General features: G+C 36.5%; 3 protein-coding genes across 4 annotated transcripts; all 3 read right to left on the reverse strand.

Moving 5' to 3' along the window:
- Positions 1-124: 124 nt before the first annotated feature.
- Positions 125-6,783, reverse strand: LOC121637377 (interleukin-17 receptor C-like). 2 transcript variants are annotated; one of them, XM_041981508.1, is made up of 15 exons: positions 6,686-6,783; positions 5,738-5,946; positions 5,207-5,426; positions 4,656-4,747; positions 4,446-4,560; positions 4,244-4,285; positions 4,030-4,148; positions 3,109-3,165; positions 2,963-3,017; positions 2,399-2,622; positions 2,206-2,259; positions 2,062-2,113; positions 1,843-1,938; positions 1,594-1,632; positions 125-1,472 (listed from the first exon to the last, which is right to left on the reverse strand). In XM_041981508.1, the coding sequence occupies exons 2-15, from the start codon at positions 5,843-5,845 to the stop codon at positions 910-912; spliced, it is 1,836 nt and encodes a 611-aa protein (XP_041837442.1). In that variant the 5' UTR covers positions 5,846-5,946; positions 6,686-6,783; the 3' UTR covers positions 125-909. The 2 variants fall into 2 exon arrangements, with proteins under 2 accessions (XP_041837442.1, XP_041837441.1); XM_041981507.1 differs by lacking the exon at positions 6,686-6,783 and adding an exon at positions 6,336-6,590.
- Positions 6,784-9,145: 2,362 nt separating this feature from the next.
- Positions 9,146-18,451, reverse strand: LOC121636970. Its single transcript, XM_041980835.1, has 6 exons — positions 18,322-18,451; positions 18,012-18,068; positions 11,419-11,526; positions 10,422-10,590; positions 9,840-9,985; positions 9,146-9,584 (listed from the first exon to the last, which is right to left on the reverse strand). Exons 1-6 carry the CDS (start codon positions 18,449-18,451, stop codon positions 9,406-9,408), a joined length of 789 nt encoding a protein of 262 aa, XP_041836769.1. The 3' UTR covers positions 9,146-9,405.
- A 66-nt stretch (positions 18,452-18,517) lies between these two features.
- Positions 18,518-26,656, reverse strand: LOC121637378 (inter-alpha-trypsin inhibitor heavy chain H3-like). Its single transcript, XM_041981509.1, has 13 exons — positions 26,544-26,656; positions 24,801-24,961; positions 24,602-24,706; positions 24,143-24,305; positions 23,957-24,067; positions 21,668-21,796; positions 21,451-21,567; positions 21,143-21,311; positions 20,947-21,057; positions 20,272-20,453; positions 19,983-20,162; positions 19,721-19,890; positions 18,518-19,388 (listed from the first exon to the last, which is right to left on the reverse strand). Exons 1-12 carry the CDS (start codon positions 26,613-26,615, stop codon positions 19,762-19,764), a joined length of 1,629 nt encoding a protein of 542 aa, XP_041837443.1. The 5' UTR covers positions 26,616-26,656; the 3' UTR covers positions 18,518-19,388; positions 19,721-19,761.

Consider the following 26,656-nt stretch of genomic DNA (forward strand, 5'->3'; position numbering starts at 1 on the left):
AGACTTTCTTAAACATCCTGCACCGCCCCTCCGGAGTGTAGAGAAACCCTTACTAAGCACTCATGCGTGGTCTGAAAATTGTCACTACGTTGCACCAATGAGATCCACCGACACAAGGCTGATCACAAGTTTCATGTACATGCACGTTTATTTATAGACGGCTGTGAAGACACATAGAGCAAATAGGTATAATATGTCTGCAGGATATAAAGTATAATTTTTCACTGCTTTAAAAATAAGACTCATATTCTTTGAGGAGGACAAAAAATCCCAAGAAAACTACTGAAACAAACCAACAAACTGATTAATTTAACCAGAGCAATATTTTTTTAAATAGCTCATATGAGCCACAGACGTATAAATGATTCTGTTACTTCTTAACATTTTTTAATATTCTGCCTCATACACAATCACTCCACCCTCTCTTGCTCCTTTAGTTTACAGCATGTTTAGTATTGTATGTAAAGTATATAAAAATTGCACAACCAGACTGCCTTGGAAAATGATTTTGCCTAAGCAGAAAGGGTGAGCATTTAGAGCAACACAAATGCATTATAGATAAATAACTTTTTAAATGTATTTTTCCACCATTAAGATGTTGTTTGGTCATTTCTAGAGTCTTAATTCTTCATAAAAAAATGTCTTTTCTTCATTCTTCATCACATCTAACTCAGATGAACACGTCCTTCATGTCTACAGTACAAAAGGACCATTTACTGTAATATTTCTGGGTAAAGTATGTGAATGCTAAAAATGCTGGGATAGGCTCCAGCTTACCCAGCATTGGATAAAGTGGTACAGCTAATGATAATGAATATTTCTGGGTAATTCAAAGTTTCATTAACATGTTTCCACAAAAACATTCACCATACATGATGGTGTTAAAATTGTCTTTATCCTCTAACCACTTCAAGTACCCCCCGTCCATCCTGTCCAGTCCTGTCCACCTGTTATCCTCTCCGTCTTTATGACAGTCAGCTCAGTGAGAAGCGATTGAGTCTGAGAGGGGAGGTGGAAGAGAGGCAGTCCATGAAACAACGGTGGTAAACTATTGTTGCTGCTGTGACACTGCTTTGTTTGGGAGTCAAATCTAACCAGAACAAAACGTTTGCCCAGCTGCTTGTTTGTTTCCATGAGGAACAAGGAGGCAGTAAACAGGTCAGAGTAAGGAGACTTTAACAGCTGGGAGTCTTCTCCTTCATTTCTGTGCATGTGGGTCCAGTTTGCTGTTTTGTCCAACGCTTTGGGGGTCAAAACGAGCAAAACACGAACATCCGTACTGTTGAGCTTCAGCAACTTTGAGTGCAGCCATGGCAGAGGCCCCAGAGCGCATTGTTCCTTCCTGCACCACTGGTCCACAGTCACACTGAAGCCCTTGCGGTGGAGGAAGAACCCGAGCTTACACACTGACTCTGACACACTATCATCCACATCTGGGGGGCTCAGCAGCACCACATGGCCTTTTCTGCCAACTTAAGAAGGAGAAAAAAAAAAAAGATCAGAGATGTCTTGTATTATACATGATGCCTTGTGGCATTTTGATTTAATGTTTTCTGTCCTTTTTTTAGAGAGGTAGAGGGGGAAAAAACTAACCCTTTACAAATCCTCCAAGGTGCCAGCTCCATGCCCATTCTGTAAAATTCAGAAAGGTACAAGTTAATAATCTTGATGGTGCATCAGATTTACCACAAGAATATTTATATTTAGACAAATTTTTGAAGCACAAACTATGTGAGGAAAATAACAGACTATTCAATAGATGCAGTGTTTGAGAATAATTTTAAAAAGATGTGGGATGATTAACACATTTAAATTTAATAAAGATATAAATGGAAAACTTACTCTTGACACAGTCATGATGGAAATAAAACACGAGCGATGTCAAGCAAATAAGCAGTATTACACCAACAACCAGGAGACTCCAGCGCCATCTACCAGCTGCAAGCAACACAACACATAACCACTTTATGAAAAGCTGCACTGGTTGGTGCTTTACTGCATTTTAGTAAAACAAGTTGCGCTCCAACTAGCACTAGCTTCTGTAATTACAAACACACTTACTGTCGTCAGTACATATTGGACCAAACTCATGTTCCATTCCTTTTACTTTGACCTGCACAAATGAAAAACACCAAACGGATGTATTCATCTTCTCTAACTATGCAAGTATGTGTATATGACAGAAAACTTTTATTAATACTTTACCATTATGCACTGTGAAAATTGTCCATCAATGTTTTGGAATTCACCTTTTTTCTCCTAAAGTGGGGACAATTGTCAATTATATACAGATATACAGTTGGGAAAAGGATAACATTTGATTTTGCAGGTTGAGGTTTTAAAAGAAAAATAAACTGAAGATGAGGGATACAAAGCCCAGCATATGCACTGTTCTTACCCAGAATCCCTTGCTGTTTTGTCTCCATACACCACGGGTCAGCTGCTGTCTGAAGTCATTTTCCCTCTTGCAGTTGGTTTTGTAGCAGAGCCAAACTTCACCCTCCAGCCTGCAGGGGGCGGACACGTTCCATGACAGCATTGTGCTTTTGTCGTTCATTTTGCTCAGACTCACATGAACGGACACGTTTTTCCACATGTTTTGTTGCAAGTCACGTGGAAATTCTAGAATATGCAAAAAGTAGATTGTGGCATCAACATATTGGAGGTAACTACCCATCTAACCTTCACCCTGAAAGAAATCATGCAGAATAAAAACAAAAGTATTGTACTGAGTCCCTTCTGTGATATAGATCTGAGAAAAAAAAATGAATTCGTGACCACGCATTAATGTAAGATAACTAACTAGTAGTCATGTGTTAGTTATGTACATATTTATGGGCAGTTATGATTTACAAACCAGGTACACCATTCAATGTGGCCACGCATTAGAAACACATGGCCACGGGTTAATTTTGTTTCTATTTTTGTCACCAGAGGGGCTCAGTATTGTATAAACTCTCACCTGTTTTTTGGAAGGGGCAGTATTGAATGCGACTATGGCTTTGGTCATCCCATGCCTATTGTACATACAAGCAGGCAAATATATTAGTCACATCTGCCTGAAAAAGACTGTTGATGTGTTATTCAGAAGTTAAAAAGAGACTATACCTGGAAACACATGCAGGGGGCCACAGAATCCAGTGGGATTGTCATTCGGTTCCAACTCTGTGAGGAAACATTGAATACATTGAGGGATATATGCTTTGTATATAGGATATGTTTATGCCTTACATAGTTAAGAAAGAATTCTTAATCATGACACTATTTCAACCTAAAGTCACTTGGTTAGAACTTATTGCAGAATCAGCCTCAAGGCTTTTTTTAGTGTTCTAAATCAACATGTATACTTTAGCTCAGATGATAATCTGACTGCACAGTTTCACTCACTGAACTGAAGCATGGCATGACGGTGTCATATACTCAGGGCTTCAGGATTCAGACAACTTCTTTAGAGTTAAACAGACATAACAGGCAGCAGCTGCAATGGCACTCATAGAAAGTTCCTTAAAAATGTCTTCCTTTATTTTAAATAGTTTTTCTATATTTATTATGTGGTGTTCTGTCCTTGTTTGATTTTCATCCCCCTGTCTGTTTTTCCCCCCCAAATCATTTGAGTTTTAAAATATTTTACCATTAGCATTTATGTCTTTTGATGACATTTGGAGAAATTTTGGATGTTTACAGCTACTTCCTAATTAGTTTTGAATACAGGAATTATTTGCCTGATGAAGATCTAGTAGTGAAATGTTAGGAAAGCTATTTTCTTGGCTTATATGGGCCAACTCTGCAAACGAACATATTAAATTTCTGTTTTAAAACACCCAATATTATCTAGACTGACAATGAAATTAAAGTTCTCTCCACATCAAACAACGTTGACAGAAAATGTAAGTTATCATGTGATAAAATTGCTTTCACAACTGTGATGCTAGTTTTTTCCTTTTCTTTTATGTATTTAAAGGGTTTATACATCTTCACCCAGTGCATTAAAGTCAATAAACATCTTGTAACTGAACTGTTCACACCGACCTGGCAGGTTCCATTCTTCTCATACTGGATACACAAAGAGACGGGGTTCTTATTCCTTCCCCCGAACAGCAGCTCCATCTCCCTGCTTGTTTGATTTATTACACTTCTGACTGCAGGTACTGTAAAGAAAATAAGAAAGTAGGGTTTATATCTGTCCAGGAAAATATGGCACAGAGAAAACCAAGTATTGTTTGTTTGTGTTTGTTTGGTTTACCCTGACACATTGCATGTCCATGCATAAGCTCCCGGGAACACACTGAGGACAAACAGGAATAAATGTCAAAACACCACACATGTTATAAAGTGCTTACTCAGTGGGAGTCACTGGGTTTCTCTTCATTATATACAAGGTGTCTTCAGATGATTTATAATAACTGAGCTGAATTTTTCAATGTGTGCTTATGTTTAAACCTTACCGTCTTCTAGAGAAGGTGCATCAACCTCTTGCTTTAGGCTTATGTTTTTAGGGGGGTAAACATACATTCTACAGCTGTAGGGAAACCCATCTGGGGGAGTGATCATCAAGGACACCTGCATAGGTTACAAACATAGAGATTATAAAAAGAGGTGCCTGAAAGTGAGGATTAATTTAATTGTAGCAAAGAGTACATAGCAATCTACAGTACCTTGGCCTGGTTTTGGTGATTAAGAGCTGTACGGTTTACAGTAAACTCCACCTTCTTGCATGTTTGCACGGTGACTGCTGTTTTGTAACACACTGTCACAAAGAAAACAATATAGAGGTGGAGATAAAAATGGACTTAGACATATTAATCCATTAAAGAAGCACTTTAATCCCTCACATGATTTAAGGGCATTTTCATTCAAATAAAACTACTTCTTGGAATTTCCAAGTACATTGATATTACATAGAACAGTAAGTTTCATGACTGTTCTAGCAGATTGGTTTAGGTTTTCACTTTCATTCTTCCTGTGATAACTGCCAACAAAATGCTGTTCAACGACTCACTGCCAGTTCTTGGACTGCTGTCAAAACTGCTTCAGCTTGTGAATGCGTATTGTGTAATTTTGACACGAGTAAAGACTAATAAGAGCTATTATTCCTTGCAGGTGGTTTGCCTACTGGCAAAGTTATGCGAGTTTGCAGTCAAGAATCTCCAGTGAAATAAAGGCTAATTAAATTAATTGATGATAACCGGTCTTAAAACATACATACCTTTTACATTTCTTATCTCCTCAGTGAAATCCTCTTCATCAGCCCCAGAGTGGCTTTCTTCTTCATCAAGGGGTATGTAGAGTTCTATGTCTATCACTAGACATAATGTGCACATTTTTCTGTCCTTACAGTTCAGCCTGAAATCAGCATTTATCTTCCTAACATCCACAGTGTCACTTGTAATAGGAATAACATCTTGCACGGTGCATTCAGAAAGGCCCTTAAAAAAAGACAAAAAGCTTTTGTAAAGCCATTGTACATTTAACTGCATGAGAAAGTACAGCAAATATTTACTTTATGACACCTCTCTGTTGTGTAAAGCTGGCAGATGGCCACTGTATATCTCTTTGTTTTTAATTAAAATATGTGAGAATAAAACACGTAATCAGTTAGAAAGGAAATTAAATGTCAGAGCAAGCTACACCAATTCTAAAAGGAAATTAAAAATGTTATGAGATAAAAACAGTACTCGATTTATTGCGGTGCAGGGAATGTGGCCTTGAGTTTATCACACTGTGTGACATACTGTACCTGTAAGCAGTTCACTTCAGTGTTGTCATGCTGAGAAATCTCCAAACTCCAAGATGACAGGCATAAAGTCAACAAAACCCACCAGATGGACCTTCCAGAGAGAATCATTCTGCCTCAGAGTTCTACTGCATTTTTCCCACACATAACCTTATCCAGGAACAACACGAAAACCTTGTCTAGCAGGTGTGTTATCTTCATCCTCCTCGTCCCTTGGAGAAAAACATTAACTTGATGTTATCCTAGCAAGAGGCGAAGACTGAAATGACAACAAACTGTTCAAGCATGGAGGGGGAGCGTTACTGTGGTTTCACCTTTGTTCATGGCCTGCTGATAAAGAGATATAAATGACTTGTTTTCCTTATATTGAATAAAAACCTGAACAGATTTAATTCAAACTAAACAGACTTGGTAGCCGTAAACCTTATTTGTTATATTCACAGATCCATTTAGTAAGGATACATTATGATAGTTCCTTCTTAGAGGACATTTACACAAATACAAGTAGTCTTAAGATAAAAGAGTAAAATGTTAAGGTAACTACAGAAATGCTTTCAAGTCATACCAGTAATCTCACAGTATACTTGTCTAAATTACTTACTGTGTTAAGAAATCCATGCTAGGTAATCCATTTTAAAAGAGTGTACATCCAAGTGTTGTTCAGCTCAGCACTCTGTCAAAATGATGTGAAGTATATGGAGATTTCACTAAAGCACGTCACTGGACTGACTCAGAAGATGTCTCACCCATTTTCTCCCACGTCTCTCCCTCTCTTTTCATTTATTTTTTCATGACTGTCTCAGATTCAGTCTCACAGAGTTCTGAAACTTCCTGCTTTGAGTTCTCATTAAAGAGTAACCAACACAATCCTCATAAGGTTAAAGTCCACAAGTCTTTTTTAACAAAAAAAAAACTAAACAAAAAACAAACAGGCTCCACCTTGATACTTACCTTCAGTGGAATTTGAACTATTAGTGCTTCATGGCCAGCTCATGAGCAGCAGCGTGTCATGTGTTTCTTCCTCTTGCAGTTTCCAGTTTACTGTGTCTTGAGAAACAAGTTTTCTGTCTCCATTTTCAAAACTTCACATACCTTTGACCCACTCTGATAACGCAACGTGTTGCATAAAGACTTGAGGCTACACAACACATACACCTTACACACCTCAACTGGTTTGATCACATGATGTGGAACCAGTTACCAAACCATGTCTGTCTCCCGGGAAACCTGCGTGACAAACAGCTATTGTGTGGCTTGTAAACTAGAATATGAGACTTTTACATCAGAAGGGGACTTTGTCAGACAAAAGCACTGAAATTTGAATTTTTACAAGGATTTTCACTGACAAAGATTAACAGAAACCTCACTCATGTAATGTCAAGATCTAATCTTACTTTTGTTTAAACAACCTGTAACCAAACATGAAATGAAGCATAACCTGCCGTCTAGTGTCCTTCAAACTGTAACTACGCTTACTAACAAAGGGACAATTATTTCTCCCAAAATGTTTCTACATCTATCTACCTACAAAATGTAGGAATAACAAGCAAATTTAGCCTTTATTGACCCCTTTATTTTCAGAAGGGTGTAAGTAAAGAATTAGTCAAGAGACCAGGTGTGGCACCATCTAAATATGAACCTGGCATTTGAAAATAAGACTGTAAATCAGGTTCTCAGTTATACTGTAGGGTTCATCACATGTAAATGGATATCTGCTAATGCAGAGTAAACATAACCTTATGTAAACAATGAACAAAACTTTCACAGCTTTTACTTATGGTTGTCATTACACATTAACAGCTTGTACAAAATGCAGTTTAGGGTTCAATTTCATTTACTGTTTACAATTGGTGATACTTTTACAAAACAAAAAAATGAAGACATGCCTCTGTTGCAAGCTTGGTTCTGGTAAAAATGTTGAGCAATAATGTAATGCTTCAGCATATATCTCTATAGTTTTAGTCTATCGTGAGTATAGATATGGCTATATTGTGGTTGTTCAGTTATTTTTATGTGTTACACTTGTCTTTTAGATAAATCATTAATAGTTGAGTGCAATTGCAAACCTAATTTCCATAACAGTTGAGATATTTTCTAAAATACAACAAAAGTTGAATCAGTTATGTTATTTAAATAAACATTTACACAAGAGGTCCCACTACAGATAACAAAAAGAATATACTAAAACAGATAAATGTCAAGACATAAACATATAAAACAACTCAAAGAAACAAGCATGTAAATCAAATAACATAAAAATAGCTGGAATAAGAAGAAAATGTACTAAGCTAGTATTATTAGGAAAGAAGAATGAAGAAACATCTGTATATGCGTTTGTGTCTGCATGCATGTATGTGTGTATAAGAAGACAATGTGCGTATAAATGTATGTACACATGCGAGCGTTATCTGGTGGTACACAAGAGCAATGATCAGTTATAATCTATTGCAGTTTAAAACTTAAGTTTCTGAAGTGAGCTTTAGGGTTAATTGTTTCAGTCATTTGCTGCTGTAAAACAAAAGGATTTTGCAGCCAAAAACAGCAGGTGTTGGGGATAAAGAACTTGATATATCCACTAGACCAAATGCGATATGTGTTGGAAGCAAGAGGAAGATGTGTCAGATAAGGTGGTGTCAGGCCCAGGATTGTCTAGATTTACAGTTGAGAACTGTTTGTATTATACATAACTCACTATCTGATTTTTTTTGTCTGTTTCTTTTGATCGTGAACAACCCATTGTGTTGCCTTATGTGCTTAAGGTAAATGGTTATTTCAGCAGGACAATAGCAGATGTCCTTATGCATGATTTATATCAGTGTGATGTAGTGGACACTGTGTGTGTGTGTGTGCTTGTCTATCCTGCTTCCAGTCCACATCTGTCTCCCACTGAAAAGGAATGTTTTGTCAGGAAGAAGAGAATCAGACAATGACAACTGTGGACTGTTAAGCAGCTAAAATCACTTAATCATAAAAAATTCCTGCTTCACAATTCTAATCACTATCTGCAGTCCTCAAACAATTATTTTGTGATACATATAATAAACAAGCTTACATCCAAATTTAATTAATTTATTTTTTTAATTTTAACCAAGTTTCTATTGCCACAAATGTAAATTAGTGTATATTTTCCAAATACAGTGAAGTTGGTCAGTAAACACTGAAATTTATTTCTTTAAAACTGATCAGAGATGCAAACAAATAAGCACATTACAGATTTCAGTTTCATTGCTTGTTAGAAGATATTCTTACTTTTCTGAAAATAAAGCTACCATATCTTACAATGAATTAATAAAATGGACACAAATTACTGTCAACTCTGAGCATTCATATAACTTTGTGAGGTCATAGTTTTATTCCTTTATGCAGAAAAAAGCCTATGATTTATTTTTATTCTTAGTATACAAGATGGTGGCATTATAGTGTATTACATATATTTAAAAATCAATAATGCAAAAAATTGGTATACAATCTATTTGTGTATTGTAGTAATGTGTTATGGCATTTTTTTTTTCTTATTTTTGTCTTTTGAAATGCATGCTTTCCAAATCATCCCTAATTAAAGTTTGGCAACAACAAAATCATTCACAGGTCTCTGCAGGACGAAGTCAGCTGAAATGAGCCAGCAGCGAATTTGTGCAGAAGAGCTGGTACTGTAGTCAAAAGCACCAGAACTACAGACGAAAGGAAAGGAGGAGGTTACATTTTGTGTTTTCTGAGCTCAGAAAATCCAAAACAAGTTTCAAATTACACATGTACAAAATGTACCTCGTGACATGAATTTCTTGATCATTGATCCTCAGTTTGGTTCCGGGAACTTGTTGTACCTCCTGATAGACTGCTGGCTTCAAAGCTGTACAGAGTCCAACAACAACACACTGAAAACCTGACACTTCTATCAGCGTATTTGTTGCTTTTGAGAAACAGGTTTTTTGTGATGATTAACCAACAACTGTGTGGAAATATTTATTCATCGTATCATACAAATGAAGAGGCTAGATAGACAGATACTTTATTTATTTAGTTTTATATGGGGGAAATTCATAAGTTTTTCATAAGAAGTTTTCAAGTAATGCAGGGATGAAAAAGTAAAACTTCTTTTACCCACCTAAAATTCCTTCAGTACTGTTGGCAGATGGCCTCTGTCTTAAAACGGGCCAAAGGAATTTGTTGTTGTTCCCGTGAACTAAGATGACAATGCGCACATCTCCGACTGCAATATCTATTTTATTGCCATGATTGATTACAGTCAAACTGGAAAGACACACATCAACTCACATTCACTTGTCTTTTAAGGGTTCATCAATCACTTATAGTCTACATCATCACTTTTTACTGGTCTTCCTCAGGCTGAGGAAGCACAGAGCAGCAGACAACATCATGACTCAGTGGACCAGTTATAAACATGTCATTTATCTCACCTTGCCATGTCCGCTGAGTAGAGATGATTTAAAATCAAACATATTCTGTATACAGTTTTAATCATTTAAAATGTGTTGGGCCTGTAATTTATTGTATTTACAGTTTAAAATACAACGTGTATAATAATGATATAACAACACATTTAATGCCATAGTTTAGTAATGAAGACAGTTTTAGTCTTCATAAGCACACCATACATTTTGGTCACCAGTGAACAACTAGAACATTTTAACAATAGAACAATTATGAAAATAATAACAAAAATTACCTTCCAACTGTGACGGGATCTTCTCCAACTGTGCGTGCAGCTGCCTGTCCTTCTTGGACAGTAACTTCATTTGTGTCAACCTTGACAAGCAGGTCAGTTTGGACATGGATGACAATCTTTTTGAAGCCTCCATTTTGTACTGAATCCAGCTTACCATTCACATACAGCTCTATACAAAAGAGATCAAATTAAAGTCACATCACACTGGATATAAATATAGAAAATCTATTAAAGATGGAAAGTAAAGGAGAGTAAAGTGAGTGAGCAGTTACAAAGACTGATTATTGATTATATTATTAAACTGGTTTGCTTTATTATTATTTATGTTGTTTGTATGAAATAGGTCATTAATCTATTAATCAATTGGTTTTTTATGTTTTTGTTTTTTTGTTTGATGTTTAAGTGTAATTGCTTATTTGAACTTACTCCAAATAAGTATTTTGCTCATTCTACAACATATCCTATACCAATCTATCACAACCCTGCTTCCCTCCATTCTCTAACTTTTCCTGAACACACAGGTGTCAATTAATAAGATAAATGAAAGCAGATTCAATGAGTTTCTTAAAATCTTTTATAAAATTGCTGAGAACTCAGTGGCTGCAGTGTTAATGAAACATGGCAAAGAGTGAGTGTAAAGACCAGATTCAGCAGCAAGTAGATGTATTTTAAATCCTGCCTTACAGGTGTTGGCCAGATTTAGTAGATGTGATATTGTACATGAACATCTTGTTTACCTGTGTGTAACAAAGTAGTTTTACTCTCTAGTAATGGTTATATTTAAATTATCTAAGTGCTTCTTTCACTACCTAATACTCTATGTATATTTAAAGAAGTAGAACGGCATATTGTCATTCAGTTATGTTTTAATAGATTTGCTTGTTTGTTACCCTCGGGACATTAGGCAGCACTGTGTTTAAAGCAGTGAGATGGTTGCTACCTTTAGCTGGACCTGTTACACCCTGTTTCCATTGGTACAAAGACAAATTCTACTAACCTTTGCTGGGATCGTGAAGAAGTTTAAGGAGGACCTCTCCATGAATGTCAAAGCAAAGTGAAAGAGACTGATTCTCTGTTTTCAGCACAAATCTGTGGGAAACAGGAGCTGTAGACAGAGACACAACGTTAGACAGATGACAGAAACAGCTCAAAATCTTAACATTTAAAAGAAACTTCTTTTGATACTGATTTCTTTGTCTTTCTGCTTTTGTGTATGTTTTGGAAATTGTTAAGTATTGGGAAAAACGAAGAAAATTTGCTCTCTAAAAACTTCAGATTTAATTTGAAAGTGTCTGTTTTATGTGACATCAACAATAGGACTATACATGCTGCGTTCATAATTTTTTGTAAGTTTCAGATCATGAACTCTGACAAGGTCTCTGTAGTTTTTTATTTACTTTTATAGTAGTTGAGCTTAGTTTCATGTGCTCAGAAAATGCTGTCAGCCATTTTAATGCATGCAGCTAAATCACGCCTGTACTTGAGACTTACGCATGATTTTCTACTTGATGGTTTGGACGTCTGTCTGTTTGATACTTTGTAACATTAACACCTTCCAAACATAAATGCCAAATCTTTAGACCTGTGATAGCCTAAATCTGTTCCTAGCTTTAGTTTGGATGAAAATAACCCCAAATTTAAACTGAAATGCTATACTTTGAATCCCAGTTCATCACAGAAATTTTCCCCATTGAGGGACTAATAAATTATTGTTCTGTCATATTTACTGCAACTTAAAGGGGTTTTGGTAAACAGTTAAAACAATAAAAACTTTGTCCAGATATAGCTGAGTGTAAGTGCACATAGATTAATAATAATAATAATAATAATAATAATAATAATAATAATAATAATAATAATAATAATAATAATAATAACAACAACAACAACAACAAGAACAACAACAACAATAATAATAATAATAATAATAACAATAATAATAATAATAATAATAATACATCTTTGCAATACTTTACCAAATGTTGCTCTCGAAGGGATCAGATCCTTAGTTACTTCATAGCGGTGAAAAAACTGAAGGTCTAAAACAAAATTACACAAGCAAAATTAAAAAGCAGCTCAGACACCTCTGATATAACCTTATGTGTATATATATATATATATAAATGTATATATATATATATACACACACATAAGGTTATATCAGAGGTGTCTGAGCTGCTTTTTAATTTATATACATATATACATATATATATATATACACATTTATATACACATACACACACACACACACATATATATCTATACATACATACATATATGCACATATATATACATATATACATATATATACACACATATATATATACATATATATGTATATATATATATATATATATACATATATAAAGAATATAAACGCACAGTGCTAAAGCCAAAAGTCTCAAAATACTTCGAGCTCCATAAAAACAACCAAGGCACCCTCGACAAATCAGCTGCAGTATGCAAAACATGCAAAACTAGCATCAAGTATACTGGAAGTACAACAAACCTCGCTCTCCACCTACGTAAACGGCACGACGTGGAAATGGAGAAAAAAAATGTGTATCAAGAGGCAAGTAAAAGTGCTACTAGTGCTAGCAGCTACTTTCAAAGTGCGTTAGCTGATAACTCCACTGGTTCAAAAGCAATAACAGAAGCTATAGGCTATTTCATCTGCAAAGACATGCGTCCCTATAGCATTGTTGAAAATGAGGGGTTTAGACGAATGATACGGATTTTGGAACAGAAATACAAACTCCAAAGTCGCCAGCATTTCAGTGAAAAATGCATCCCTGAACTTTACTAGAAGGCTAAGCGTGAGGTGTCCGAATTTCTGTCCACTGCAGAATGAGTAGCTTTAACAACAGACGCTTGGACCTTGCGTGCAACTCACTCATATGTCACAATAACTGTGCATTATTTTGCTCCAGACTGGTCAATGAAAAGTCATGTCCTGCAAACGCGTCAGTTTAACGAGATGCACACAGGAAAGAATATTGGTGCCCTTTTGAGAGACGCATGCATGGAATGGAAGATTGAAAACAAAAATCCTGCACTCGTGACGGACAATGCTCAAAATATCATAGCAGCAGGTCAAGACGCATAAATTAACCCTCGTGTTACATGCATTGCACACACCATAAATCTGGCCTCACAGAAAGCGTTTCAAGTACAAGGTGCAAGAGTGCTGGGCCAAGTGAGGAGAATTGTAACCTTTTTTCATCACAGCCCAAAAGCCACTGAAATACTACACCAGAAGCAGCTGCTGCTTAGTTTGCCATCCCACAAGCTCATACAGGATGTATGTACATGCTGGAATAGTTCCTATGACATATTGGAACGTTTTTTGGAGCAACAGCCTCCAGTTTTTGCAGGTTTAATGTCAAGAGAGCTGAGGAAGGGTAATGATGTCAATACTTTGACAGAAGAAGACCTTGCTACAATTGAGGCAATTGTAAAGCTCATGGAACCTGTCAAAGTGGCAATAACACTTCTGTGTGAAGAAGACAATCCCACTCTGTCCATGGTTGCCCCTGTTCAGGCAAAACTGAGAAAGCACTTTAGTGCAGTTGATGGTGACCTGCACATCATCGCAGAAATGAAGGCCAAGTTCTTGGAAGACTTCAAAAAGAGGTAAGAATAATTCTATTCAATGTATATGTATCTTTAGCGTGTGTTATGTTTTTTTTTTTTTTTTTAATAGTGAAAATAGTTGTCAAAGTTCTCAGGAATAGCTTTGTAATTGGGTTAGCATCCAATTATTTCCAGATACCAGGGAATTCAAGACACACTGCATGTTGCCAGTGCCCTAGAACCACGCTTCAAAGTCCTGTCCTTCACTGATGAAGACAAAATCAAAGAGCAGACTTAGCTGTCAGTGTTAAGTGAGGCGTTAACCCTACTCAAGAAGGTAAGTTTCTTTTTTTGTATTTATTCTACACCTTATCAGTTTTGCCTACCTTTGTTTTATTCAGTCCATGTTCTCTCAAACACATGCATACAAAAACACAAACACTAACAGAATTTCTTACTGTGCATTTCTGACTCAGTATTAATACAACTGTAGTAATAGTGACACCATTATCAGGCAGCTGAGGGCAGAGACAGTGAATTTGAGAAAGGGCCTGCACACAGGAAGCCAATGCCAGGTGAAGACAATCCTCAAAAGGATGAGCCAACTGCAGGTGTGTTTAGGGTGGTGTAAGCAAGCACATGGCTATTTTTAATAGACATTTTTGCTGAATTTTGTTGTGATAATCTGAAGATTAAATTATTTAATGGCATTACTCAAGTAGAATTTACATGTAGCAATTGGCAAGATGTGTTTTTTGTTGTTCTGTTTTTAGAGAGATTTTTTTCTTTTTCATTTTCTGATTTAGATGATGACCCTCCCTTTGGACCAGATGTTTAGTGACATTATGGAAACAAGGCCACCACTGAAGTCTTCCAGGGACCTTGCAAAAGAACAAACACTGATTTCAATCAGGGTTGGTACAGTCAGTTAGGTGAGTTAGGTGAGGTCCTAGCCCTGACTGAGACCTGGATCCGTCCAGAAAACACAGCTACGCCAGCTGCCCTTCCGGTCAATGCAGAATTTACCCAAACACCTCGCTCAGCTGGACGAGGAGGTGGAACGGGCATTCTTATTTCTAAAAAGTGGAACTTTACTTCTCTCCGTCCTATGGCGAACAGCTCATCACTTGAGTATCATTCAGTAAAGGTCTCTACGCCCTCTAAATGACTGTAGAATAGTCTGGAAATACAGACACCGTGATCCTTTGCCTTTGGATGGCAACACTTTACACTGGTGAAGAAGCCAGGCGGATCTGCCAATGCTGTCTGCACTGGCTAAGACTTACTTATGCATACCTGCTACTAGTGTACCATCTGAAAGGGTCTTTAGTACTGCTGGTGACATTGTCACAGCCCAGCGCAGTGTACTCAGAGAAGACCATGTTGACCAGTTTATCTTTCTGAAAAAGAATCTGAAGTAGAAGTACCGTTGTTTTGGCATTTGAGAGTTACTTTGAGGTAGAAGATTTTTTTTTTTTTTTTATTTGTACATGCTAAACATGAACCTCACATTTCATTTTTAACAATGCTGCAAGCACTGGTTGAATAATTTCAGATGGCACACAACAAGTTAAGTTGATTATTTATATATTTTTGAACCACAAAGAAAAAGGAAAAATGGTTTAAAAGGCCAAAAAAGTCTAATTATTTATTTTGATGATGTTTTAAGATTTTGTTTTTGTTGCTTGAAATTCAAAAGCTCAAGTGAGGAAAAAACTACTACTGTCTTCTATTAAAACACATGAACTTTCATTTAGAGATTTAAATTCCAAGTTAATACTAAATATCGAAATTGAATCGATTTAGGACCAAAATGGCACTGTATCATATCTTTACAAAGTTAGCTGAATATTTTTATGGTTCGACTTGTGGACCATGTATTGAGATGCATATCGAATCGTGTGTGAGGGAGAGATACACACCCCTAGTTTTTGCATGATTTTCTTATTCAATTTAAACATGTTAATAATCGTTTAACTTAAGCTGTGTTCAAAAAATTTTGAATTGCATAAGATGTCTTATAACTCTTTTATAATAACACTTTCTTTTATTTTTAAAAATGTATGCATATATGCTGTATATATGTATTATAAAGTGGCAGATAGAGCATTTACTCATTATCTCAAGATACAAAGTTAATGTTCTTGTTTTCTCGGGAAAAATAAATTTGTTTTCTCTGGGTAATGAAATGATTAAAAGTAGGTAAGTACTCAAGAGTAGGTGTGTGACACCTGATTTTAATTATCAAAACAGACCCCATGACAGCTGATGGGAAGGGCTACAATCATGGTGTGTATGTATGATTATGTTAATGAGTTACTGGTAAAACTTAACAGTCAGACATGTCGCAATTTAAGCCTTTGTCAGACTTGATTGAAGTAAAATTGGACGTATTGATCAGTGATGGATGTTGCTTGATCTGACGGCTGATGTCAGCTTGCGTCTGACGCTCTACTGAGGCATTCCAGTACAGAACCAGCTCTGGTCCCCTATGAACACTGACAGCCCTGCAGAGCTCCTTCAGAGCCAGACTGCTGCATCTAATGCGCGAAGGAGAGCTTGGAGGAGGTCTGTGATTTTCCCAGTAAACCACAAACACTCAGCAACATCCGATATAGCCCTACAAAAACAAGGCACATTGCCCCATTACAACTGAGAAGGGGGTGGCACCAAGGGGGTCCTGCCACCACCCAAAGACTACCCCCATCTTCAAGGCTGTCATATGTATGAACAAATCTAAAATTCTTTGCTTAATGTGTCAGATATTTGCGTAGGTCATAATAGACCAATGATAACACATATATACATGCAGAAATAGATTTTGGCCAGTAAAGGACAGAAAATGTGAACTGACAAATAATGAAAATCCCAAATTCAATAGCTCAGAAAATTTAAATATTGTGGAAAGGTTCAATATTGAAGACACCTGGTGCCACACTCTAATCTAATAATTAACTCAAAACACCTGCAAAGGCCTTTAAATTGTCTCTCACTCTATATCTGTTGGCTACACAATCATGGGTAAGACTGCTGACCTGACAGTTGTCCAAAAGATGACCACTGACTCCTTGCACAAGGAGGGCAAGACACAAAAGTTAATTGATAAAGAGGCTGGCTGTTCACAGAGCTCTGTGTCCAAGCACATTAATAGAGAGGCGAAGGGAAGGAAAAGATGGAGTCTACCAGGAAGTTCACTCAAAGAACTCACTTCTGAAGTTGAACGTTAACATTATTCACCGCCATCAAATTCACCATCCAGCATTTTTGTGAATAACAATTTAAACGATATTGCAACTTGCCAGGGTGCCGCTCTCATGTATCTTTTCCATCCGTGTCTCAATCATTGTGTGCTGGCTCGCAGGGAAAAAGCAGTCGGTGCTATTTGTCCCTTGTCGACGGCTGTAGTTTTAACATAGCAGACCATAATGGCGCTGCCCTACCGGCTTACCCATCATACGTATAAACAAATCTACAATTCTTCACTTACAATAATGTGTCAGATCATTTGCTCAGGTCATAATACACCAATGATAACACATATATACATGCAAACATCAATTTTGGTCAGTAAAGAACAGAAAATGTTACACAATGTCCCTTTAAATGTATATCTACATTTTGATAATTAACTTCAGTTTAATAGTAATGTATATACTGCCATTACCGTGATGAGGAGGATCACGAACTCGGGAAAGACCTGGCCTACCTCCTTCACCTATAAATTGGTGAGGAAAAATAAATAAATAAATAAATAAATCATAAAATTAGGTTCTGTTAAACCAAAATTCTGCAAATGATAAACATGTTTTTGCATGACATCTCTGATCTAACTTTACTGTTGGGGCCTTGAAGATTTAGAGATTATTGTATTGACTGTGAAGGATTTTCTTTAAGGGATATTTTGTATGAATTAGTGCCATCCAAGGTTGGAATCGTGTATTACATTCTAATGTATAGTGTTCTAGCGTCTCATTTTCTCAAACACGTATTGCAACAAAAATAGCTGCCATGTCTCACCAGGAGGACCGGGAAGACCGCGAAAACCGTGAAGACCTGGATGACTTGGATAACCTCCTATTGGGTTAAAAATAATAATAATGATCATAAAACGAGGTTCTGTTAAACTAAAATTCTACAGATGATAAACATGTCAATCATCTTTTACCTTAAGCTCTGTTCCAATTATTTTTAATTAATTGAGTGAAAACTCTCAAACATTTTATGTTATTTTAAAAACAAAAGAATGTAGAGAAACAGTGTCATTGATTTTCCATTTTGCTTTTCTTTGTTCTGAATTAATGTTACTCATCATATTTATTAATTCTACCAGAACGTGTGGGGATCTTCATTGTTTGTCCATGTCCAATATGATATTGCTGATCTTGTGATGATCTTTCCCCCTCCTTAGGTTTGTGAAGCACGTCTGTGTTCTCCCCCTGAGGCTTGGTGACCACCATGGATGTATGTGGGGTCACAAAGCTGTACTTTAGGGACAACTCCAAAGCCTCTTTCTTCACTTTCTCTTTCTCTGCTCCAGACAACAGCAGCCTGTATCACAAATTTCTATGTTAATAAAGAGTTGATTAAGATGTCTACCTTTCTTTGTATTCACAAACAGGTTTTGTGGACTTTATCTAATGAATCAATAGAAAAAAGCTGATGTTATGACTACCAGGTGAGAGGCCTGTGAAGACCAAGGAGGAAGTTTATGGATGTAGTGAAAAAAGACATAAAGTTAGTGGTGCATGAGTTGGTGTAGGAGAAGAAGATGCAGAGGATAGGGTTAGATAGAGGCAGATGATTTGGCAGAGATACCAATTTATTCCATACAGTTAACTTTTGCCTTAAACCTGTTTCCTATTTTTGAAATTAAAATTTAGTTTTGCTTTAGGTTTTGACTCAGTTAGTCTCAGTCAAGACTGTTATTCTAGTCCAACACCCAGTAACCTTTAAAGACTCTTTAGACACCCTTAAACTAGCAGGATATACCAAATAGAGAGTGATGGAATAATTGTGCTGTTTTAAATCAAACATGCTAATGTGTTGGTCAGCAGCCCAATATACTATTAGTTTTTTATATTGCTGCAGTGTGTGTGCAAACAGTGCCATAAATCTGTTTATGTGTGCTGTCAAAAGGGGAGCTATTTGTATGGTCAGTGTTGTTTTAGCTGTAGAAGAAAGGCCCCTGGCAAAATTTTATATTTAGGCAAGTTTAAGAACTTCTTTTTTCAGGCCTTGCATTATGATGTAGTGTGTTTCTTTTTTCTTGATTGTGACTGTGGATATGTGCCTAGTCAACTAAATTATTTGTATTAGTTCAATCAAAACCAGACTCAAGTACATGTAGATATAATCTTACAAAATCCTTATCAGAACTGGAAAACACACCCAAATATCACGAGGAATTTAAATAACTTAAATGGGCCTCAGTATATAAATATATCTGAGCTCCTCATAAAGCTTGAAAGTTGTGTCTGAAAAGCAGTCCATTAACAATCTAAACTGCTCTAATAAATATCAAAATTTATGACTGCAGCATCATCTGACGAAATTGCAATTCAAGTAACCATAAAAACGTCTGTGCAAAATTAATTTGACTGAAATTAATTAATCTGCTACTGGGAAAATTTTTAGCTCCAGAAGTCAGAATACAAAGCAGTGTCTTAACATTGTTGTGGGTTCAACAGTGAAGGGGAAATGAGTGCTGATGCTCTGTTATAAACTGATAATAAAAATTAAACAAAAGATAAGATGGCATGCATCACACTTACTCTTTCTCCAGAAACTGTTTGACTGTGAGGTAAGCCCAAACCCTCTGGAGGAGGCCTTCAGACACTGTTCCAGTAGGGGTCACCGTGGAGGTCTTTGTCTTAGAAAATGTCATCTTTCCATTCCTCTGTCATTATTAAAGTTTAATGTCAGTAGAGAAATAATTTCACAAGGATCTCGGAGTATTATAGTTATTTTTTGTTGTGAAGTAATCCTTACTGAAACTGCCACAACTTGTGGAATGAAGGTTTCAATGTTGTTGTCGGTGATCTGACCAGCCACAACAATTTCAGAGCCATTATAATACTGACTGAAATTAGTCTGGGTCAAGTTGGTTCCTCCCAAATAGATCATTGTCACATCCGTCAACAGAGGAGTGGCCACCTCTTCGTAGAAACCCTGTTCCATACAAATTGGACACAATATGGATGTTTAACCTCAGCACAGCAAATCAATAAGTTTTATTTTTCATCACCTCAAATAAAGAACATTGGCATTATGTGCATACCGTCAGCTGTAAATCAGCATCAGAGTCTTCATAAATTCGTCTTCCCACACCGTTGTTTTGCAGCGACATTTTCTCAAGGAACTCAAAATTGACATCAAACCCAAAACCGAGGCAGTAGAGAGGAAATTTGCCTGCAATGGCCCGTCTTACATTTGATTGTATGCTCTCAATATTTGTCTCTCCTGCAAGGACACAATACAGCGCTTATTCTTTTATTATAAAGTATCATCACCCAACTGTCTGAACAATCATTTGGACTGTAATGAGCTGTGTTCTTGTGCTAAAAGGGTTTTATTTGTTTCTTGTACAGTTTGTCAAATGGTATAAGTCATACAAGAGATGCTCATAATCTGTTGTTGATAAATGAATATTATATCATAATTTATGTTATTTTATTATAAAACTGTGGAACCCAGTCTCCTTAAGAAGACATGCAATGTTAAATTTTCAGGAAAGCAAAATAACAACCAAAACAAAATTATTTTTCTTGACATGGAAAATTTTGGCTCATGCCTCAGTTTCATCAAGCAACAAACATGAAAACATCAGGGGGGCAGGAGGAAATTTTAACTATGACCTGTTTTTACAAATAGTCTATTTGCTTCTTTTTAAAAGAATGATCTACATTTGTTTCAAGTGTTTGTAGCAGAGTGTGCACGAGTGTTTTATGATAACCTGAGGTTGGGTCTCCATCTGTGAGGAGAATAAGGATAGATGCTGAATCTTCTCTGGGATGTGCATTCAGCATTTCTGCTCCCTTCAGCACTGCGGTATTAATGTCTGTAGCTGAAATGCAGGAAGAAGAATTTCACTTCCATCGCGATCATAGATGTTGATAAACCAACATAAATAAATTTCCTGAAAATCTTACCTCCTCTGGCCTGAATAGTCTCAGCAAATGTTTTGGCCTTCTGCAGATTTCCACTGGTGGCTTGAACAAGTTCTTTTTTCCAGTGAAATATTTGGCTATCAAAAGTAATAAGACCAAAGAAGTCTTCTTCTGCCAGGTCATTTAAAATATGGACTAATGCTCTCCGGGTCTGTATAAGAACAGCATGAACACAATTATTTAGGTTAGAAACATGTCATTGTATTTGTTTTGGGTGTATTCTTGTCTTGAACAATGTATTTGTAATATAAATCAAGTTATAGACGTGGCAGACTTCTAAAATACTCCACCTGTTCCATTTTTGTGCCTCGCATTGAGCCACTTTGATCAATAACAAAGACAACATTTTTTGATATTCGGGGAAGACTAGCTGGAGCAAAGTGATGGATGAAGTACCCGTCTGATGTCTGGAATTAGAAGAAACTTTGACTAGTTCTGGGATTATTACAAAGCATAATGTTAATAGACTATTTTAAGTTTACAACTTTCAGGAGATGAACATTTTACCTTGATTTCTCCCAGTCCAGAGTCTCTGCTAACATCATAAACAACAATCAGATCTCCATTCAGACCATGCTCGCCACAGCTATCACAAACTTTCTGTTGGTCCACAGTTGGATAGAAGTGCACCCATGCCTGCAAACCACACAAATCAGTTTTTATAGAGTGTTGACAAAAACTTGTTTTTTTTTGTTTGTTTGTTTTTTCTCCACTGGATGAAATAAGTAATTAGATTTTCATTCATTTGGTTACGTTTAGTTTTACTAATAATGCAACACGTTGGTCACACATTGGCAAATTAACATCAGTATCAATGAGTTTATTTATTTTGTTTCATTTGCTATTTTACTTAAATCACCTAATAGATTTGCTTGATCTTGAAGTGTGAATCTAAAGCTCAACTTTAGAAGCCACTGGTTAATAATTTAAAAGTTCTCTTTAAGAGTTAAAAGGAGCAATGTTGTATATTTATCCTTTTGCTTAGGGAGGCAGACATGCACATGATGGTTGAGATATGAACCAATTTGGCTCATTTAATTCATGTATTGACACCAAAATAAAGTAATTAGATATAATTTTGATTTCTTAAGACTACAAATACTTAAAGACGCACAACGTAACTACCCAACCATAAAACTATGCACTTACTGGCTCGTTTGATGGCACAGTGACATCTATTACGAAACATTGCTGCTGATGCTGCTGGACAGCAACAACTCGTAAGGCTGAGAAACTGCATCATGATGTTGTAGCTGAGTTTTCATTATACAGTTTCAAGAAAGAAAGACAGAAAGAAAGAAAGAAAGAAAGAAAGAAAGAAAGAAAGAAAGAAAGAAAGAAAGAAAGAAAGAGAGAAAGAAAGAAAGAAAGAAAGAAAGAGAAACTGACTGACTTCTATTGGCTGGAGATAGTTCCAGAGATCAGGTGGAATGTGAAATAGATGCAGAATTAGCTGTTAATAGGCAGCGTTTCACTGAGAAAATCTGCTAAAGTCCCGTAGTGCGTCTTTAAAGTAAAATAATAATTGTCTACTATTTTTAATAGAGTGGATTTTGGAAAACAAGTATTAGTAATTAAAATACAACAAAATGACAACACCTTGGCAGCTGGATGCATATCTGTCCCCAAGAGGAAAATTATACATCTGATACAGCATCTGTAGTCTTTTCAAAACAAAGCTTAAGACAGAGTTGAAAGCCCCTCCAGTTAGCAATGGTTACCCTGTTGTAAAGTGTACATTTGTGATCTAACACAAGTGGTGTGGTATTTATTTTTAGTTGTGTGCTGCTTGTTTTTCTGTGTTAACTGATTTTAGTTGCTTTGAATCCTTTTTAGTGATTGTAAATTGGCCTTGTGCTGGAATCAACCTCCTGATTAGATAAGAGACACACAGGTATATAAAAGCAAGGAAGCAGAGCAGAGGGGTACTAGTTGAAGACACAATGCACCAGCACCGGGGACCATGGCAGCTGGGACTGCAGCGTTACAAGGTGACCAACACGCAGAGGCAGAGAAAGGACCCTGCCTGCTGTGTGTGAACCTGAGCACAAAAGAAGTAACGCTGGTTGGAGCAGGCTAAACAGAGGATAAGTTCAATTGGGAGCGTGTATTGCCACCTCGTGTTGTTTTTCTGCGTAGGTGTCCCAGCGGGCCTGAAAACGAAGACTAGAGCCGAGTGGGAGGGACTCAGAGGTGTAAAGGAGTGTGACACTGAATACATGCAGGGGCAAAGGGGAACTCTGCCTGCCGTACTGACCCGGTGCGTGTAACCCAGGTGGAACCACAGACCTGGATTTGGAGAAGGATCTGCCTTATCTCCTACTTTACCCTTGCCCTGGATGGTGCTACCTTTTTATGTACTTTTTTTTTTTTTTTTAATGGTTATTATTTTAGCCCATGTAGTTTTTATGGAACTTTTAGGATGAATGAATGTCTTTTTTTTTTAAATTATTGGAGGCATTTAGCTTTATTTGATTTTTAGGTTGAGTAGTTTAACTTTTTGTGGACATTTCATTAATTTCTAATTTTGCATTGGAAAATTGTTCTGCTTTTGTCTATCTTGGCAATACAAAGCGTGCTCTCACCTGGTCATTCCATTGCAAAAGTCCATCCTTTTTTTTTTTTAAAAAAAAAACATAACCTTGACATACATCCATAGCCCCCACCATTAAACATTCATACATTTCCAAAAATAAAGGTCTAACGGCCAGACTGTACTATGTACATAATTTTTGGTTAAATAGCAACGAAATAGCAGCTGAGCTAAATGGAACATGGCATCTCTGCAGGCTGTACCTGTTCATCTGCTTTGGTTTTGGTGATGGCATTAGCCAGGGCTTTGGTGCTTAGTCCTCCTTTCACATCGACAAAACTGATGCCGGCCTTCTCGTGAATATACACATCAACCTGCCATTAAAATTAAATAAAGCAGTCATGAGTATTTACAAAACACTACTTTGTCTTTCAGGATGATCTGCATACCTTGAAGTCTTTGACAGGCTGCATGGGCCGGGCATGGATTTGCAGCTCATATTTGCCGTGTGTGCGTTTCATCAGTTCCTCATATGTGAGCTCAAAAGTCACCTTTTTGTGAGCAGCTATATTTACAGATGTTTTAAATTCCTCCAGCGTTCTACCTACAGAGCTACAACATAAATATATCATAAATATCAGGGTTATATAGTGGACATAAGTTCAGATGGTTTTATTTTTCATCTTTAAGAACCCTGATGCATGATACTAGGAAATATTTTTAAACAAAATTAAATATGACAAATCACAGTTAATGTGTAAAACAATGTAAAATCCATCCCCCTGCCACAAAAAAAAAAAAAAAAAAAAAAAAAAGAAAACAAAGTGAAACAAGTTTTTTGAACATACATGGCTTAAAACCCTACTTGTATAAGGCCGAGCAATAAAAGAATCCTTCAATTAACGTACCTGACAATCCCAGCGCTTTGGCCACGAGACACTGCTTCAGTGTACTGCTGCTGTGCTTGCTCCTTAGCTTTAACAACACCATCATACACTTCACCATCAATAAGCCTGCATAAGACACCCCCCACCCCGCAAAAAATTCTTGTTTAATTATGAGTGGCCAGTATATATTAATATTAATATTAATATTAATATTACATACATTTTGAATTTACTGATGAAGGCATTCTTAGGAATCTGGACATGGAATTCAATTTCCTTTGACTCATTCATACGATTGGCCACACGGCTTGTGATGACAGTGGTGGCATAACGACTGGCCACAGTAGAGTTGATGTGAAAGCTGTATATGTCCCAGTCGTCCTGCACAAACACAGAAGGCACATGTTTTTAAAAAAAAGTAGATGGCCAGATCAATCTCACTGACTGACAACCAGCTGGCAAAAGATCAGAAAACAATGTGTTGGTGGGTGAAATCGTAGTGGTGTAACAGCAGATATGCCCCATGTTTGTTTTGTTTTTTTAAAACAAAACAGAACAAGTCTTAAAACAAACTTGGGGGTGGTTGTATAGACTATACATAGTATTGAATAGACCATGCTTCAATGCTCATGGCACACACAAAAGACATGGCTCTGACTTTCCAGTTTTGGTGCAAAGTTAAGTTAAAATTACAAACATTTTAAAGATCTGGATAGGGTTGGGTCACATCACTTGATCTGGTCAAAGTCAGGGTTACTTTTTTAGCCTCCTTCAGAGAAATCTGTCTTGGATTTAAAGAATTGCTGTGCAAAAATTACAAATGTTTACTTTGTGCAAAACAATACCATAAACTAATACAAATAAAACAACAAGAGAATGATGATGACCCGTTCTAATTACCATCTCCATACATACATAAACACATATATGCATGTGTATAATCCTCATTATATGTGCAAAATAGCTTTCCTCCAACTATACATTCAGGTACTTATTGAAAACAAATGGTATCGTCATTTTTGCAATTAGTAACATTTCATGCTAAAATATTGGATTATTTGAGTTGCGCAACCATTAATTTTAGTATTTAAAAATAAAAAAACAGTCCAATTATTATTTTTTATTTTCCAAATTTACAATTATTCAAATCAAAATATAATGCAAAGCAGATCTGTGCTGCACATACTTCAAAACACGTGAGACACATGACTATTTCTGTTAATAAAATGCTGTTAATCATTTTCTCTGTTCATATAATGATTTTACAGGTTTTGTATTTTATACTAATATATTTCATTTTTATGTAAAATGTTTGATTTACCAATTAAAGAAAGTACCTACATCTGCAGTTAAACTAAAAGCTTTTAGTTCATATAATTCATAAGCAAATAAAGGAATAAAAAGTTAGCCTGTAGCTCTGTACAACATTCTGTTAACTTATAATAAAAGAATTTTATCGACTGTTGTCTTGATTTTTCCAAAACTATACTTTATGTTGTGTAGATTTTTGTGGCTGTTGTCTTTTAAACAAAATCCACATGGAGGATTTAGCTCTTAGAATAAAAAAGGGTCGACGTTTTCATGGCAGACAACACTAACATCATGACAGAAGCTCAGTATTTTAATTAGTTATCATTTCAGTGTCACTAAAGTCTCATTTAAATATATTTTTATGTAATTCTGTAAATATAAGTTTAACAAGAGCATCCAAAAATCTAACCATTTGATGGACAAATCAACAACATGACCCTGAAGGCAGAGAGCCTGGAGGTTGTTCAACCTGCTCTTTCTACAGAGCAAAGTTCAGTGTGTTGCAACCTACAGAACGCTGCTGAGATACAAGAACAGTCAATCCTCAGATGCTTAAGTATCTGTTAGAATATCTACAGACAATAAATAGCTTCATTAAAATGCCTGTTTCCTTTCAGTGTGGTGCTCTGTCCCTTCTGTTGTGTGGCCATACCTTGTTTGGCAGAGCGGCAGCAAAAGCCAGCAACAGGCCAAAGAGGATGACTTGCACCACTGCTCTCTCCATGGTGCCTCAGTCCAGAGTGTGACCCAGGTAGCTGGAAATGT

Source organism: Melanotaenia boesemani, chromosome 3 (assembly GCF_017639745.1).
Source record: "Melanotaenia boesemani isolate fMelBoe1 chromosome 3, fMelBoe1.pri, whole genome shotgun sequence".
Classification (NCBI taxonomy): Eukaryota; Metazoa; Chordata; class Actinopteri; order Atheriniformes; family Melanotaeniidae; genus Melanotaenia; species Melanotaenia boesemani.

Excerpts from the sequence above, each read along its gene's own strand:
- LOC121636970 (XM_041980835.1), bottom strand. The coding sequence starts at position 18,451 with ATGGTGGTCACCAAGCCTCAGGGGGAGAACACAGACGTGCTTCACAAA. Across the intron at positions 10,591-11,418 it reads TCTTCACGATCCCAGCAAAG|AGCTGTATGTGAATGGTAAG; the intron begins GTTAGTAGAATT and ends TCTTTTGTATAG. Across the intron at positions 9,585-9,839 it reads CAGTACTGAAGGAATTTTAG|CTTTGAAGCCAGCAGTCTAT; the intron begins GTGGGTAAAAGA and ends GACTCTGTACAG.
- LOC121637378 (XM_041981509.1), bottom strand. The coding sequence starts at position 26,615 with ATGGAGAGAGCAGTGGTGCAAGTCATCCTCTTTGGCCTGTTGCTGGCT. Across the intron at positions 24,962-26,543 it reads CTGCCGCTCTGCCAAACAAG|GACGACTGGGACATATACAG; the intron begins GTATGGCCACAC and ends GTGTTTGTGCAG. Across the intron at positions 21,312-21,450 it reads GAGGCACAAAAATGGAACAG|ACCCGGAGAGCATTAGTCCA; the intron begins GTGGAGTATTTT and ends GTTCTTATACAG.
- LOC121637377 (XM_041981508.1), bottom strand. The coding sequence starts at position 5,845 with ATGATTCTCTCTGGAAGGTCCATCTGGTGGGTTTTGTTGACTTTATGC. Across the intron at positions 3,018-3,108 it reads CCCCCTGCATGTGTTTCCAG|GCATGGGATGACCAAAGCCA; the intron begins GTATAGTCTCTT and ends TATGTACAATAG. Across the intron at positions 2,623-2,962 it reads CTGCCCCTTCCAAAAAACAG|AATTTCCACGTGACTTGCAA; the intron begins GTGAGAGTTTAT and ends TGCATATTCTAG.